Below are 16,328 nucleotides of genomic sequence, written 5' to 3'. Positions count from 1 at the left end.
TCTCAACATAGTTCCCCTGGAGCTGTAGACACTTACGCCAGCGGTGTGGAAGTCGTTCGAGACCATTTTGAAACCAGTTCTTTGGAGTTGTGTGCACCCATCGCTGGACAGCCTCATGGAGTTCCTCACAATTGTTGAAATGGTGACCACGCAGGGGCTTCTTCATGGCGCCAAACAAGTGAAAATCGGACGTTGCCAAATCGGGAGAGTATGCTGGATGTGGTAACACCTTGAAACCCAGTCGGTCAATAGCAGCTGTTGTTTCACGACTGGTGTGCGGCCGGGCATTGTCATGTTGGAGAAACACCCTTTGCCCCATTTGCCTTGCCTCTTCTTTTGAATTGCACAACACAACCGCGTCAAGTGTTGCCACGTAGACTGCACTGTTAACGGTGGTTCCCCCCGGTAGCCAATCAATGAGGATGATGCCATCACTATCCCAAAACACAGTGGCCATTTGTTTCCCAGCCGTGGGCGCTGTTTTGAATTTCTTGGGTGGGGGGCTACCCTTATGTTTCCACTGCATGGATTGGGATTTGGTTTCCGGTTCGTGGTAATGCAGCCACACTTCATCACCTGTCACAAGCTCCCCCATGAAATCAGCTGGATTCTGGTCGTAAAGTTCCAAAAGCTCCCTGGAAATGTCTACGCGTTGTTGTTTGTGGCATGCGTTAAGACATTTCGGTACCCACCGAGCTGACACTTTACCCATTTTCAAGTCACTGTGCACAATGCGTTGCAGGGTTCGTCTGCTTAATCCCGTAATCCTCTCCAGTTCCGTAAACGTCACACGCCTGTTCTCCAGTATGACATTTTCCACACGCGCGATGTTTGAGTCTGTTTTCACACTCACATGTCGCCCTGGACTCTTTCCCTTCTCCGTCGACGTTTGACCGTTTTTCCAGCCAGTTACCCAATTATACACCGTTTTCCGTGACACTGCATACTCGCCACACACAGCCACTAACCGTCTATGGATACGTGCCGTTGTTTCCCCTTCCTTCCACAAAAACCAACTCGTCCATCGTTGACCACGTTCATCTTGTTCCATGTTGTCCGCAACAGCACTCGTGACGTTGTGCTTCGACGGCTGCACATGCCACAGACTACGCACTGTCACATGGTGCTGCCACCTGGTTGTAGACAAGGTACCTATGTGCCCATCCTGCGCAGTGCATGGAATTACACAATTTCATTTTGCATTAAAACAATAAAGTGTAATTCTTTATGATACGCCCCTCATAGTTTTTAATATATGTGTATAAATACAGATGACAATCTCCCATATTGCACATAAAATACCATATTTACTCATGTCTAATGCTCACTTTTTTCCAAAATTTTTGCCCTCCAAAACTGTGGTGCGTATTATGCACGGAATAATTCGGACAGCCAATATGAAACCATGCATGTTTTTACTATGTTGCTGCATATACGTACATAACACATATATCAACAGGTGCAAATACAAATTACCAGGTTGGATTTCTTTAGTACTATACTAATAATAATAATAATAATAATAATAATAATAATAATAATAAAAGAAAATAAAAGAAACACTATAAGAGTTAAATGGACATTTCCCATGATTTTTCATTTTGGAACAGAACATTTTGCGACACCGAGAAAAGTAGCATGTTCTAACAGAATTCGAGTATGCACTTCCTGTCACACAGGATGTGTATCAGTGGTATTTGTCAGGTGAGAAATAATAGAAAACAACTTCCTGAGCACTGCAAATCCATAACATAATCTTGATCTCGCTTTCTTCTACTACAGAATAAACAAGGTGGTAACAGCTTTGGTATGCTAAACACAGTGGAAGGAGAGGGGGGGGGGGCTGTTGGTGACTCATTGAATACAGAAGAGGATATTCTCCTCTTGGTCCACATAGCAACATGTGATTTGTTGAATAGGTATGATGTCATTTGCTCTTGATCGGCATAGCAACATCTTTACGACTTAAAACTAAGAAAGCCATTTCTTGCACCTGAATTGTACTGCGCATCGTACATGTGTAATTTTGAAAAAGTAATTGCTTATAAATACGGAGAAACTAGTACTCACTTTTATCCGCGAAGCTGTTTTTTCTTCTTTTTCGATTAATTTCAGTGGCCACTGCCACCATCCTCGTTGGAACTTGCTGCGCTGTTGCTTGGCGTGCGTCTTTTGTTCGTAGTTCTCTGGCTGCCGTTAGGTGCGCTGCTAGGTGCGCTGTGCGTCTTGGTGCGTCGTCTGCTATTTCCGGGCGATAACTGCTGCAGTAGTGGAATCCAAGTATGGTGCGCTTGCCCGCTATCGATGTTTAGTTCGTGCGGGAAGTGCATTATGGCGTGCGTTTCCTTGATTTTGGTGTCTATGAGCGTGTGGGCAGTGTGTTTGACTCGAACTTTTTGAATTTTATGGCTATTGTATTTGATATGTCTAGCAAGACCAGTAGGGGGTTGGGCTTTTTTCGCATCTGCTAGGTGCTGTTGGATTCTTTCATTGACAGATCTGATGGACCTGCCGATGTAATGGGCTTTGCATTCACACTCTGCATCATATACACCTGGGTTGTCAAGGGGGGAGAGGAAGTACCGTTTGTGCTTGTTCAGTTTATCAGTTATTTTGGAGTTGGGTTTGTGCGCTACTTTGATGCCAAATGGGAGAAGGGCTTTGGCTATGCAGTTGGAAGTGGTGGGATGGTAGGGGAAGGCAAACCATTTATATTGGTCGCTGGGGGTTGGTTGTGGCTGGGTTGCTTGTGGATGGGTTGATTGTGGTAGGTTAGGGTGTCTGACCTGTATTTCCGCCTTACTGCACCAAGTGGAAAGTTGTGATTCAGTGTAGCCATGTTTCAGGGCTATTTCTGTGATGGTGGCTATCTCCTCTCGTAGATCCTCTTCTTTGCCACAGTAGGAGAAGGCTCTTCGATAGAAGTTTAGCCACACATTGGCTTTTTGCTTAGGGGGATGGCTAGAGAGAGCATGTATGTACTGGTTGCCTGCATCCGGTTTTCTGTAGACGGTGGTTGTGAATTTGTTAAGTGCACGGCTGATGGTGATGTCCAGGAAGTTGATTTTACCAAGTTTTTCATGCTCTACGGTGAAGTTGAGCCTGGGGTGGATGTTATTTAGTTTGCTCACTAGGAGGTTGAGTTCTTCTGCCTTTTTGTATACAACTATTGTGTCGTCCAACGAGGATGGTGGCAGTGGCCACTGAAATTAATCGAAAAAGAAGAAAAAACAGCTTCGCGGATAAAAGTGAGTACTAGTTTCTCCGTATTTATATACTACCGCGTCTCTCTTTTCCCAATCATGAATAATTGCTTATATTGAGATAAACATTTTGAAATTTGTGAGTGATATAAATCTAACATGAATGAATCAAAGATGCTCTACCAACTCAGTTACTGAGCTAGCCAGCACAGTTGGTACAGCAATGGCATGGTATGCCAGAGACCCAAGGTCAAGTTATGATAGAGCCTACATTTTTCACTGAATTTTGTATGTGTATACTGCTTTTCCGGATTCTCTGGAGTAGCGACGCGCAGAGGGGAAAGCTTGTGGGCAGGGCCAGACTAGGTGGGGAAGGGTGCGGGATGAAAGCAATGAAGTGCTGAGCGGTGTAACGGTCGTAACGCAAAACGCTTTCTGCTGCCAATTTCTTCTTTTATTCTTAACAATGGCCAGTGTATTGTTTTACACAAATAACAAATAATATTGCACGTTTATTTGTCTTTTGATGTTACGAAGAACAGAAAAAAATTAAAACAAATTTAAACATACATTTTCAAAAAAATGCAAATAACCACAAACTATGAAACATCATGTATCAAAATGTGTTTTAAACAAGTCTGAAAAACATGTTTCAAACACTTTGTTTTAAGCATTTGAAAAAAAAACAAAGCCATGTGATATAAACTTTCCAAACAAGTTGTTCTCGAACACATTCAACACTATGAGGCACTCTCCTTAATGCAGAGTTTCCCTAGACTTGCGAGCTGACATGTTTACTACGGAACTACTGGACCGCGAATGAGCTCCCTTCCGTGGATGCCCCTCCCCTCTGCATGTTCATTGGACGAGGCGCACACCCTTCAACACACGCACAGAACGCGTCCGCGTTCTCTTACTCCAGAGAATCTGGGAAAGGAATATAGTACATATCCTGTGTATGCCAAATCATTATAAGATAATATACATCTGTATGCTGGAAGAAACCTTTCACATAACACATCCTGTTTGTGGTAGCACTGATGGAGACAACTTTTACGCAGGTATAACAATGGAAGAGATACATTGGGTGGATAGAACCAGGGTTGGCTTGGTAGCTCGGTATAGCAATGACATGGTACACTAAAGACCTCAGTCTGAGTCCAAATTGAGCATGCATTGTTTACTGTGCGTTATTTATTAGGCTGTTACTCAGAAGAGGTGCCAGAAATTTTAACCCAATGGGCAGTTATAAAGTACATGAGTTTTACAAACATGTATCTCACCCCTCCCCCTCTCTCTTTCACTCCCATTTTTTTCTTATCTCTTTCTCCTGATCTTCCCTTTGGCCTTGTTCCCACTCCTTGTGCAGTGTGTGTCTGCTTTCACCAGCTGTCTTCCTGGCTCCTTTCTCTCTTCATATGTCTGAACCACCTCAACTTGTTCCTGATCTTCTGTACACCCTCACCAACCTCACTGTCAAATCTCATCCCTTATTCAGTCTCCTCTAGTTTTCCTTACTACTTAATAATCCCATCTCCACTGCCTGTATAAGGCCTCCTTGATGGCATACTGGTAATATTGTTGCTTTGTATTCAAGGGGTCTTGGGTTGATACCCTACTGTAGGTTCAGTCCCGAGTACCCTATCTGTGCACAACTACTTAAAAAAAAAAAAAACTCAAAACTTCACTGCCTGCAACTTGCTTCTGTTTCTCACTTTCATTGTCTAAGTCATTGTTTCATACACACTGGCACATGCAAGGAGGGGGGGAGGGGCTGATGGGGCTATGACCCTCCCAAAAATTTTGAGAAAATCCAATGTTCAAATGAGAGCAGTAAAGAACTTGCGAAAAGTCAAAGTGGAAAATTCTAATCTCCCTTAAAATGACATTCCCGGTTAGCATTATTGTCTTTGAACAACTTTTAAAAGGAAGGTTAGAAAGGGTAATGAAATTTTTTGCAGTGTACCGCCCCTATGTAATAACCTTTACAAAAAAAAGAAGGAAAAATAATCCTGTGTAGGCTAGTGTCCATACATGATCACAGGATGTAGTATGAGTTATATACTTACCTTCTTCCTCTTTACACTTTGATAGAATCCACATGTGTTCTTACTCTTCCTTCAATTATATGTCTCAGTCATGGATGTTTGGATGGGTCCCCCTGGAAAATGAATGTCAACCTAAAATTATTATTTTGCACATTTAATTTTCAGTCACAGTAATTTAAGTGGCTTTTCAGGAACACAACAAATTCAGACTGAAGGAGCTCTTTTTGGAGGAAGCAACACTATTGTGGGGAGAGGATATGCCTCCTCCCCCCTCCTGGGAAAAATACCTTGCTTGCCCCTTTCTGGAAATAATCCTGCAGATATCTATGGTGCCAGATATTGAAACTCTCTGCAACCCTCAACTCCTAGTTTCCAACTATTCTGTGTCCAGTTTTAATACTAGTATAATTAGTATTTTTATTCAGCATTACTTTTTGTCTGTATAAAAAACATTTGCATTTATTTTGTTTGCAGCTTATAGAAAAAGAGCATGTGCACCAATATGGAGCAACATTCCATAAGAGCAATTACGGGATGTCGCGGGAAGAAGCTCTATTGCAGTACATCCAGCATGCATCTTCCCCCGATGCTCCACACAGTGTCCACATGTATCAGCTCAAGAGCAAGAAGACTGAACAGCAGGGCACGGTCTGGTTAGGAATCTCCACCAAAGGAATTGGAATTTATAAGGTAAGCAACTACTAAAGCTGTCATGGATGGAATTATGCATGTCTGAAAAAGAACTCCAGGGTTTCAAACAGAAGTTTTTAATTTTTGATGCAGCATAATTAGTGTTTTGAGCATAATCGTCAAGCAACAACAAGGAAGTTTTACTTCACAGATTCTTCACCAGATAGCAGCAACGTCACATAGCTGTACAGGCCATAGAATCCATGCAGTAGATTCTCAGGAAAATGAATAGGCAGAGCAGACCCCATTCCTTTGGCCACCACGAAGTTCCAATTCGACACCAATGGATCTTTATTTGGGGACTACGTAAAATCAGGGGTGCCAATGGCAAATCCCCCCAAAATTATGTGATGCATCCCCCAATAAATCATGTCATTTGCCCCTCCCCCAAATCATATCATTCGCCCCTCCCCCCAAATCATATCATTCGTGCCCTCAAACCATATCGTAATCCCTACAACGTATTTAATTACGACAGCGTGTCTCCAGAAAGTAACTTTTTCTTAGCTTTACTGAACATTATACTTGGCTTGCCCCTCCTCCCTAAAAAGGGGTGCCCATCACTCAAGACTGCCCCTAAAATCGTTCATCAGAATCCCCCCAAAATAGTTTGGATGAATACGTAATAATTGATGTCTATTTGAATGAAATACCATGTTAAACTGTCCATATTTTTTAATTGTTCGATTTTCTAAAGAAACTTTAAGCGAGCACATTGATTGGTTAAATGTAGTAAATTGAATTATGTAAATATGCATATAAATAGTGTTTGTGAGTGGGTTTGTAAAATTCATAATTTGAATATTTAACACAAATTGTTACACAACGTAAGAAAAAGATAGAATAGGCCAATTCAACCTTGGCAAACCAAATAACATGCTCCAGCCTTATGACCGATTCAATTATTGTTTCAAAATACATTACAGAACCCTAGCTAGAAATCCGGACGATAATACAATATGGTTCCTCCTTCAAAGAATTCAACCCCCCCCCCTCGTTTTCTTGGGATAAATATAATTATATTAGTAACCCATAACAATAATTGCATGGATTTTATCTTCACTGCAAATTTAACCTGTTAAAGTAAAACTTTCCTTTGACAAGAAATTAGAAATGCGGATTCGATATATTTTTGTTCCAAATGATGCACCTGCTTTAAATTAAGCAGTATACCAACACTAAGAATTATATTTTTAAGAATTGATGTCATTATTGAATATCGAGAATATCGCTTATGTCTTGCAATGCAGCTACAGTATAAATCTTCACATTCACCTCAGTTAAGCACCAAACACGCATCCTCGCAACACACACATTGTGAGCAAAGCCATCAAGAAAATGTTTACATCCATTTATTTGCAGGCTTTCAAGAACATTAATTTAACAGGGTGTCGATAATTTCTTAGGATCCCAAGATATGTAGTTTTTTCCAGGTTCTCTTTTGGCACGTTCGGGGTCGAAAACGTGTGGATAGCATATCGCTAAATACAGTCTAAAAATAATAATTTTCAAACTCTCTCTCCACTACAGAAACCCCTGACAATCTAAGATTTAACACTTTCAAGACCTTCCTATCTCCCCCTTTAAATTTAATACTCAATCCTACCACCAAAATTTCCATGCCAATTTTAGACTTATTGTTGATATTGAAGATTAATATTACCTCCTCCAAAAAATTAATCCTCAGTCTCCACACCAGGATTTCCACAACAGTCTAAGACAATATAATACACAAGAATTGTATACCCCCTCAATTTAATGCTCAATCCCCCTCTAACTAAAATACCCACCATAATCTAATTCCTAGAGTTGGATACTGTCCCCCCCCCCCCCAACATTTAATTCAGAATCCCCACCTGGAAGCCATGTGTTAATTAAGGCCTAATATGTAAGAGTTGGATATTTCTCCCCCCCCTTTCCTCGATAATACCCTTGAACACTTTATTTTCTTCATCTAATGGATTAAATATGGTGAATTTTAAGGTGTAAATTTTCTACATATATTTTGAAAGAATACATAAATGTTGAATTTTATATTATTTGAAGGGAAAAAAATCCCCCCCCCCCAAAAAAAATCTCGATGGCCACCTTAATCCTCCCTTGTGGGCACCCCTGCATATAATACATTATGCATCAAGAAAAAAAATCCAGTCACTTGACAACCTATACCAAAGAATAACCAAAACCATAGTTGAAATCCCTATAGATATGCTTATCTGAATGTGGGACTGAAGAAGTATTTAATTTATGTCTGTAGGGCTGGAAGTTGTGCACATATTGAATTGCACTAAAGTAATGAAACTTCGAACATTTTACTTTCATAAAATACATTACGTACATGTTTGAAAACATAACTTTAATTGAAAGCCTGGGAGTTCTTTTTTGGACACCCTGTACTTGTATTAATGCATTTACTTCTTTTGACTTCTCATGCCTGCATGATTTAGTTGCGACTGAACCTCATGTGGCTAAATGCATTTTCATACAAATATTACACATGGCTCCTCACATGTTGTTTCATTTTCCTTTGAGTGTGTTGTAGCTTCATTGAGGTGTATGTTTAAGGTGTATGTTTACATGTGCAACCAGAGGAAGATCTTCTACAGACTCATAAGGCTGGAACCAAAGAACTACACATGTTGCTGTGCAAATAGCATACCCTGCAAAGAGTGTTGTGTGGTATTGTAAGAAGGAAAAAAAGAGGGAAGATGACAAGGCAATGTGTGAAATGTGGAGTTCCTTTCCATTTCCCTGAGTGTTTTGACGTTCACCAAATACAATCATTTAAAAATAGATATTGTTCTCAATAAGTGCAAAATTTAAAGTAAACATTCATGGTAAAACTACCTCCATTAAGTATTATGTGAAGTGCTGTAGAAAGTTCTAGCATAGGATTTACATTGGAGTTAAAGGCAACAGTTACGGTAAAAGTTGTAGGTGAACGGTTTAAGTTATTTTTCCCAGTGTTATGGTGGTCAGTACTTGAAGCTTCTTCTGATAATTTCCTCTGATATACATTTTTTAAATATTTTTTTAAGAGTTGAGCTAATACCACTTTGATCAGATACTGATACCATTGATGATACTCTTATCAATTGCCAATGATATCAATGCGATTCTTGAAAATTGAAAGTAACTTAAATTTTATGAATTTTAAGTTGGCTCAGCTCTGCTAATTACAAATTGTTTAATTTGATATTGAATCTGATTTTTGTTATATAGCTTTGCTGTTCTGCCACTTTCGGCTAATCACGACAATGAGTATGATATGGTGAAACTGATTAAAGGACACTTGAATCTGGGATCTCTGGCACGTAGTGTGCTGTGCTAACCACTATACCATGGAGGTCAGCAATTACAAGATGCTCATAGTAGAGGATGAAAATAATAGTAAACATAATAAAATTATTATCATGATACAGAGATGACTAGAAGATATATTTGATGAAGTAAAGAAATTAGTTAAAATGGAAAAACAAGGAGACCCAGATTATCACTGGAGTAGTAAAGTCATATACCTCCCTAAATCTTGTCTTTGAGGATTTTCATCATTTCACAAAATGTTAAGATAAGATACTACTCTTATTTCCATGTGTAATGAATATAGACTTCTTTCAACATTCCTGACTAATACGATTGTAAAGCATTTCATTACCCAAAATAAAACAGTGTCTTGCAGGCATATTAATACAAATTTGAGAATATATTTAATACAAATATTTGTGCATACATATTGCTTCAAAATGGGTAGTTGCATTTAATGATGACTTTCTTCTTTCTTTCTAGGAAAATTTCTGTAAGACCCTTACTGAAATGTTTCCGTGGAACAACATTGGAAAGTTGAGCTTTGAGGTTAGTTACTATTTGAACTTTATTACCTGCACTGTAGATTTTTAAACAAACATGTTGACAATGAAAAATTAGTCCTGCAGTAATGTTGGAGCACAGAAAGGTGGAAAGAGGCTGTTGATGAGCATGAGAACAGCAGTTTTCAAAAGTAAAGTTTTTATGTTCAGATTGGTTAATCGGGACTGGGCCTACAGTGTAGTCAGATGCAAACAATTACACAATGTGCCTTCACCAGGAATGAAACTTAAAGCTTCTTGACTACACAGTCACTATGCTATTGGAATGCAGTTCTCATCAGTGGCGTATGCTGAGTCTAAGACCAAGGCTATCTCCAAGTATAGTATGTTTGAATTTAAACAAACACAACATGTACAAAGATGAAGTACGTAAATGTGGCTTCCCTTTCAGATGTGTATCAATAGCTTGCCTGCAGTGTAAAATAATGGTCGGTGTTGCTGCTACAACAATTTTTTGTCATCGTCTTTTAAGAGAACCAAATCCAACAAGCTTAACCTAACCACCATGGGTGTTCAAGTTGTGTGCAATAAGTGAGAGACTCCCTCCCAGAAAGCTACCAGCCAATGGCAATGCTTAAAACAGTTGTAACAGTAATCACTACCTACAATAACAGCAGCCTCTTCAATACTTTATATTATGAGCTCATGACGACACAAGACAGGAAAAACTGATCTGGTTGAATGTAAAGAACACGTTTGGTTAAGCTATTTGGTCAACAATAAGCATAGTACCATTTACTACAGTTGGTAATTGTGCTCGATTACTAAAGAACATTTAGTACTGCTGAATAATAATTTCCTTGTCGCTTGTTTGTACAAGTGTTTGGTTGGCAGAAACTATTTTTGGATATTCCAAACTTTTCCTCCATGAAGATGTAACAGTTCCTATTTTTGGTTAAAAAGGGGGTATGGAAGAAAATTAAGGGGTGTGCAAGCACCCTTTTGCACCCCACCCCCACATGTGCCTCCCCTGGAGGGAAGTGACAAGCGACAAGTGTCATTTGGAAATGAATCTTGGGAAATAATTGCAACTTTTCATACCAAGGTGACACAAGCTGCAAGTGTCGCTTATTGCTTCCATGGTACTCGGACTGAGCCATTGTCTCATTAGTGTGCATCATGTTGCCTCAGTCTGTTGATCACACATAGTGAATGCTTTTTTTTAACAGATGGGAGAGGCCTATGTTGCTTGCCATTTGTTATGCCCGTATGAAAACTGCCTAACTTATCATCCATAGCCTATTCTTATATGACTTTGCAGTCAAACCTCATTGAAAGACTTTTAATTTTTTCACCGAAGCAATACATGTATTTGTAGGTGTGTGTACATACACACACACACACACTTTAAAGCTAATTTTATCCTTTTGCAAAACTTCTAACCTAATTTTTTTGCCTTTTTCAGAAAAAGAAATTTGAAATCAGAACACTGGTGCGGCCTGAAACAAAGAAGTTTACATTTTACACAAGCAGCGATGTTAAAAGCAAGCTTCTTCTGTTGCTGTGTCGGGTCACTCACCAGTTCAACATGGCGATGCAGGCTCATTTAATGACAAGCTCAAATTCTGAATTGGAAGGTAATTGCATTTTACTTTTGATGGGTTTCCTTAAAAAAAAAGTATGTGTGAAATTGCTCAGTTAAAGTTCCTTGTGAGCAACGGTTTTATTTTTTTTTTTTGTATACTTGTAATACACACCTAAGATTTTCCCATTACTTCAGCAATTTTTGCACTAGTGATTAATATTTGTGTCCACTACTCATTGGTTTTTAAGCATTGTAGGGCAAGTTTGTGCTCTCCACACCCCTCCTTCAGGGGTAAAATACAACCGCTTTTAATGAAAAGTCAATGATGATGCCAAAAGTGGATGCACCCAAGCCAGCTCCTCCATAACCCCCCCCCCCTCCTTCAAGATTTGTTACTAACTAAAATTAGACCCCAAATATGCATTTTTTTCATAGGACTGTAACCTTCAACAAAAACAAGCACATCTATCTCCTCACTTACTTTTTTCCTAGTTATTTGTTTTTGCAAGACAAGTTCTCAAAATTTTTCAAAATAATATGTAAATCTTTTCAAGTAAGTGGAAGTCTAAATTGGAGAAATTAAGTTTCACCTCAGCAGAAATTCCTCACCTTTGCTTACTAATATGTGCAACATTTATCAGTTGTCATTCTGGAGTTATATAAAATTTCTAGAATGCATAGGCAATTTTACAGGATATGACATTTTGCATTGGAAGTCCACAGCTACTAATTGAAAGATTAATGAAAATTTTTAGGTTAAGTTCCAAGATAATTAGTAACCTCCCTAACCTCATGTTAACGTCACAACTCAGAGTTCCAGGTATACCAGATTTGTTTTTCTATTCTTAACACATTACTCATTGTTCTAATGGAACAATGAATATCCACCAAACCGATATAAAATTCCATTGCACAACAGCTCTTTGAGAGCCAGGGCTTTGCCAGCAGCTGTTTTTTTTTCATCGGGTGATGTGTGTTTAGTGCATTCATTCCCATTGTCACTGTTCCTGGCTTTCAGACTGGAGTCCACTACTCTTAAAGAAGCTTCCCCATTGCCCTCATGATTCTCAGTCAACTCTGAAATTTTGGAGCTGCCACCAGGGATCTAATTGGAAACTCTTCCAAAGATCACATAGCTATGTTCTATGTTGTTGCTTGCCAAGCCTGTATATTTAGATGTAATATATATAATATATATCTCATTGCCATAGACTACCTCTTGCCATCAGTAGACTCTTGATTTAGGGAACTAATTCAAATCAAGTAGCTATTGTTCTTTAAGGATCAGTTTCTTTACTTCGATAACTTCACAACAGATATCAGGATAACTTCCATGAGTTACAAGTAGTAAACAGCACCTATGTTCTTCTTAAAGGTTTGCATGACCCCTTTTTGTAGATTCAAAATAATATAAAAGCAGTTATTTTAAGTGAGTTTTATTTTTCTGGGATGTTTCATTTTGATTTCCTAGAACTTCCTCAAGCTTAATGGCTAGTCACTCTACACTACACTAGAGTGACTAGAGGTGTAAGGTGTTTTTGTGTGTGTGTGTATCCTAGTGTAAGCTTCAGAAACCAGGATGAACCATTGCAAGTAAAATGAGGACCACTTAAAATAACTATTAAAAGCAACTGGTGGCTGAAAGAGAGAGGACAAGAAAATTTAATGTTTATATGTGACTGCGGCATAGTTCAGTGAGAATGGATATATGTGATGATGGTATGTGGCAAACAAGAAGCAAGAACGTGAATGTGTAACCATGGTAGAGAAAGGGTTAGTCTCTATTGTCTGAAATGGTGTCATTTAAGGGTTGATGTTATCCTCGGGAACGGAAAGAAGTCTGCAGGTGCCTCATCAGGACAATATGGGTCTGGGGTACAACGGTATGTTATGCTTAGCCAAAAAATCTTCAATTAGAAGCATTGCTCTTCAAGAACCTTCATTTTATTTTTATCAGAAAATCACTGCAAGTACATGACACTACTTCACTTAATACTTTTTAGACTATATCAGACTAAAGAATCCACTATGCAGTATGAGAATCAGAATAGTGAGTACTGATATGTTATTGTACTATTGCTAAAGTACTATTTCATTTTGGACAGACGTTGTACATTGTGCTCAGGCACAAAGCCCTGGCCAAGCGCAATCTTGTTACATTCAAAGTTTCTTCTTGGCATTTTCATCCCCTTGTGTTTTGTCCTTTCGTCATTCTCACCTGTTCATCATTATCATTCATAGGGCCCCTACAGAGCCAAATACAATGGTATGCCAGTTTTACATACTCAGATTTTTTGTATTCTCTGTTAATAATTTTTTTCCCAATTAAGCAAATTTTTCTAACATTTTCCCAGACTATACATTTTTCCCTAAGATAAGTTCTTTAGCTATGGCCTGGAAATCATAGAATGGTCGTAAAAATCAACCTATGAGTGAAAATGTTGGGAAACTTTGAAAATAGTTCCATTTTTATTTATTGAATCAGCTTCAATAGAAATGCTCTTGTTTATTTTGTTCATTTATGTTTTACAATTGAATACACTTTATTATCTTGAATAGCAAGTGCAGTTTCAAACTTGTGTATTAGTTGTTAAAGAATATTTTGAAATTTATTGTAAAATTACCTGAAAAAAACATGGAGTATTCAAGAAATTTGTTTGGCAAAAATAAGTGGCAAGTTCTAGTAAGAACCTCAAAATTTTGGTGTTGAACATTGTAAGGATAATTGAAAGAAGTGCAGGCTGGTGTGAAAGCCAGGTAACAGGGTGATGGGACTAAATGTTCTGACGATGTGTATCCCATGTATGCTTAGCAGACCTGCATCCTCAAATGGCTATTGTGTCTGCAGGTTTGGTTTAATTAATCATCATTCACCTGCATTATTTACATTAACCTATGGAGACAATAAAAATGTAACTGAACAAGAAACAATGATAAACATTTGTGACTTTTGTATTGTGTGAGCAAACCAAGACATTAAAAAAGAACATTCTCTGTATTTCAGAAACAGCAAAGGAGCCACAAAACTCAGGGAGAAATGAACTGCCAGAAAGTGGAGGGGAAAATATCTACGTGCACTGCCCATGTCCAAACCTCAGCAGCCAACAAGCAGCAGACGTTAAGTCTGCTTCTGAAGTTGGTAGCTGCCATAGCGTTTCATCACATCACAGCAGAGCAACCCTGCACTCCTTCATCTCGCAGCTGAAACTGTGCGAAATATCACAAGAGGGTGCTGATCTGAAGCAAGATGCTGTGCAGTGTGAGGGTGAGAAGAGAACTACAAACAGTGCAAAGCATAGTGGCGGTAAAACATCTTCCTCCTTCTCGTTGTCAGAAGGAAGGACTGTATATGATTCCTTGTGCTCAATTTTATTCAATGGAGACAGTGCCAATATCCAAAGGAACAATAGTAGAAGCATTAGTGACTTTCGTGGAAGTAACAAGAGTGTGACGATGACTAAAATTAAAAGTGCTCTACATTCGACCTTGAGTAGGACTCTACGAGGGCATCATAGAAAGGTAGCATCGTCGGACAGTACTTCGTTGAAATCTGATGGGTGGACTTCGAACAAGCATTGCCATCAGAAAGTGCATAGTTCAGGCGAATTGGACATTTGCCACAATTGCGTGAATTCTTGTGGACAAATGCGCTTACATGACGCGAGTGTTACATCTCAAATCGCCAGTGAATCAAATCATACTCATTGCATCCACCATCATCGTCATCTGAGTGCAAATGAAGCAGCGAATGTTTCAACGTGTCTCAGTACTTCATCGACTGAGATCCCATATGCTGTAGACCATTCCGTGCGTAGTGGAGAAGTGTCATTTCATGCTAAGTGTGGGACCTATCCATCAAAATTCACCGTCAGCAACAGGCTAGACACAGACAGTGACTATGTACAGTTTCCATTGGATGATAATTATGTACAGTTAAGCTCCAATCCTGTGATTTCATGTTCTTCCTCTCTCAGTTCTTCAGAATCAAAGGACCTAGTGTTGTCATTGCAATCTACCTCTAACTTTAACGAATTGGACAGAAGAAAAAACAACTCCGATAAGAAACCTGTAGCTGTTACATCTCGAAGCACTAGTGGTAAACCTTCTGTACCCTTAACATCGCCTGTCAGGGAAGCCAATGCACGTTTCATAACAACGAAATCTCACATCAATATTCTAACTGCTCATACCTCCGTAGCAACAACAATGACACCAAGTTTCACCGTGCCAACAGTTCAGTGTCAAGAAGCGTCAATAATTGCTCAAACGTCAACCACCAGTTGTGCCCAGCCTTGTAATCTTCAAGTAGGCACTTCTATGGTAGCACCTCAGAACTCTTGCCTCAGTAGTAACGTAGGAAGTTTCTACCCACCTAACAGTTCATCTCAGTCACTACCCAAGGTCAGTACTCTCAGTTCGGAGCGATTCAATGATCCTGGAAGAATGAAGCTACCAAATGTCCCGCCTATTCCGGTCATCACCCGAAACAATTACATAGATGTCCAAGCTTCACGAAAACTGTCTCAACAGTATTGCATGCAGAATTCATCACTAAATCACTCATCAGACTTAATCATGAGGCCATGTGTGTTACACACAGATTCATCTTACACGAAAGCATCACTGTTCATTCCATACCTTCCGAACAAAGGAGCCATAAACCACTTCAGCTCTCACGATATGTATGCAACATTTAGCTCTCAGCCTAGTTTGGCAACAGTGTACACAAATCAGGTAACAAACAGCCAAATACAACAATTAAAACAGCAGCTCTATTCTGATGTGGATTATGTAATTTATCCCATGAAAGAACCAGCCATTAGCAAGCAGGAATATATAGATGCCAAACGACTTTCAGCAATTGCTCAACTCAATGCAGGGCACCGCTCCGTTCATCCAGCATCATCTTACGAGCACTCAAGAAAATGCAAATACAAAAGTACACCAGATATAAATTCGGAAGTCCCTGTATCGTCATCTTTGTCTCCAAATTTCA

At 39.2% G+C, this 16,328-nt stretch overlaps 1 protein-coding gene across 1 annotated transcript in view; it reads left to right on the top strand.

Annotated features, from left to right (window-relative positions):
- The window catches only part of ex (FERM domain containing expanded), a 52,157-nt gene that overhangs the window by 25,906 nt on the left and 9,923 nt on the right, over positions 1-16,328 (top strand). The window contains exons 7-8 of the mRNA XM_083122529.1: positions 5,726-5,941; positions 9,728-9,793. Coding sequence (XP_082978655.1) covers positions 5,726-5,941; positions 9,728-9,793 — 282 coding nt within the window. The remainder of the gene's footprint in view (positions 1-5,725; positions 5,942-9,727; positions 9,794-16,328) is intronic.

The sequence above is a fragment of the Lepisma saccharinum genome, chromosome 5, assembly GCF_977018435.1.
Source record: "Lepisma saccharinum chromosome 5, izLepSacc3.1, whole genome shotgun sequence".
Lineage (NCBI taxonomy): Eukaryota > Metazoa > Arthropoda > Insecta > Zygentoma > Lepismatidae > Lepisma > Lepisma saccharinum.
The sequence above is the reverse complement of the archived record's forward strand: the minus strand, read 5'-3'. Positions and strand labels throughout refer to the sequence as shown.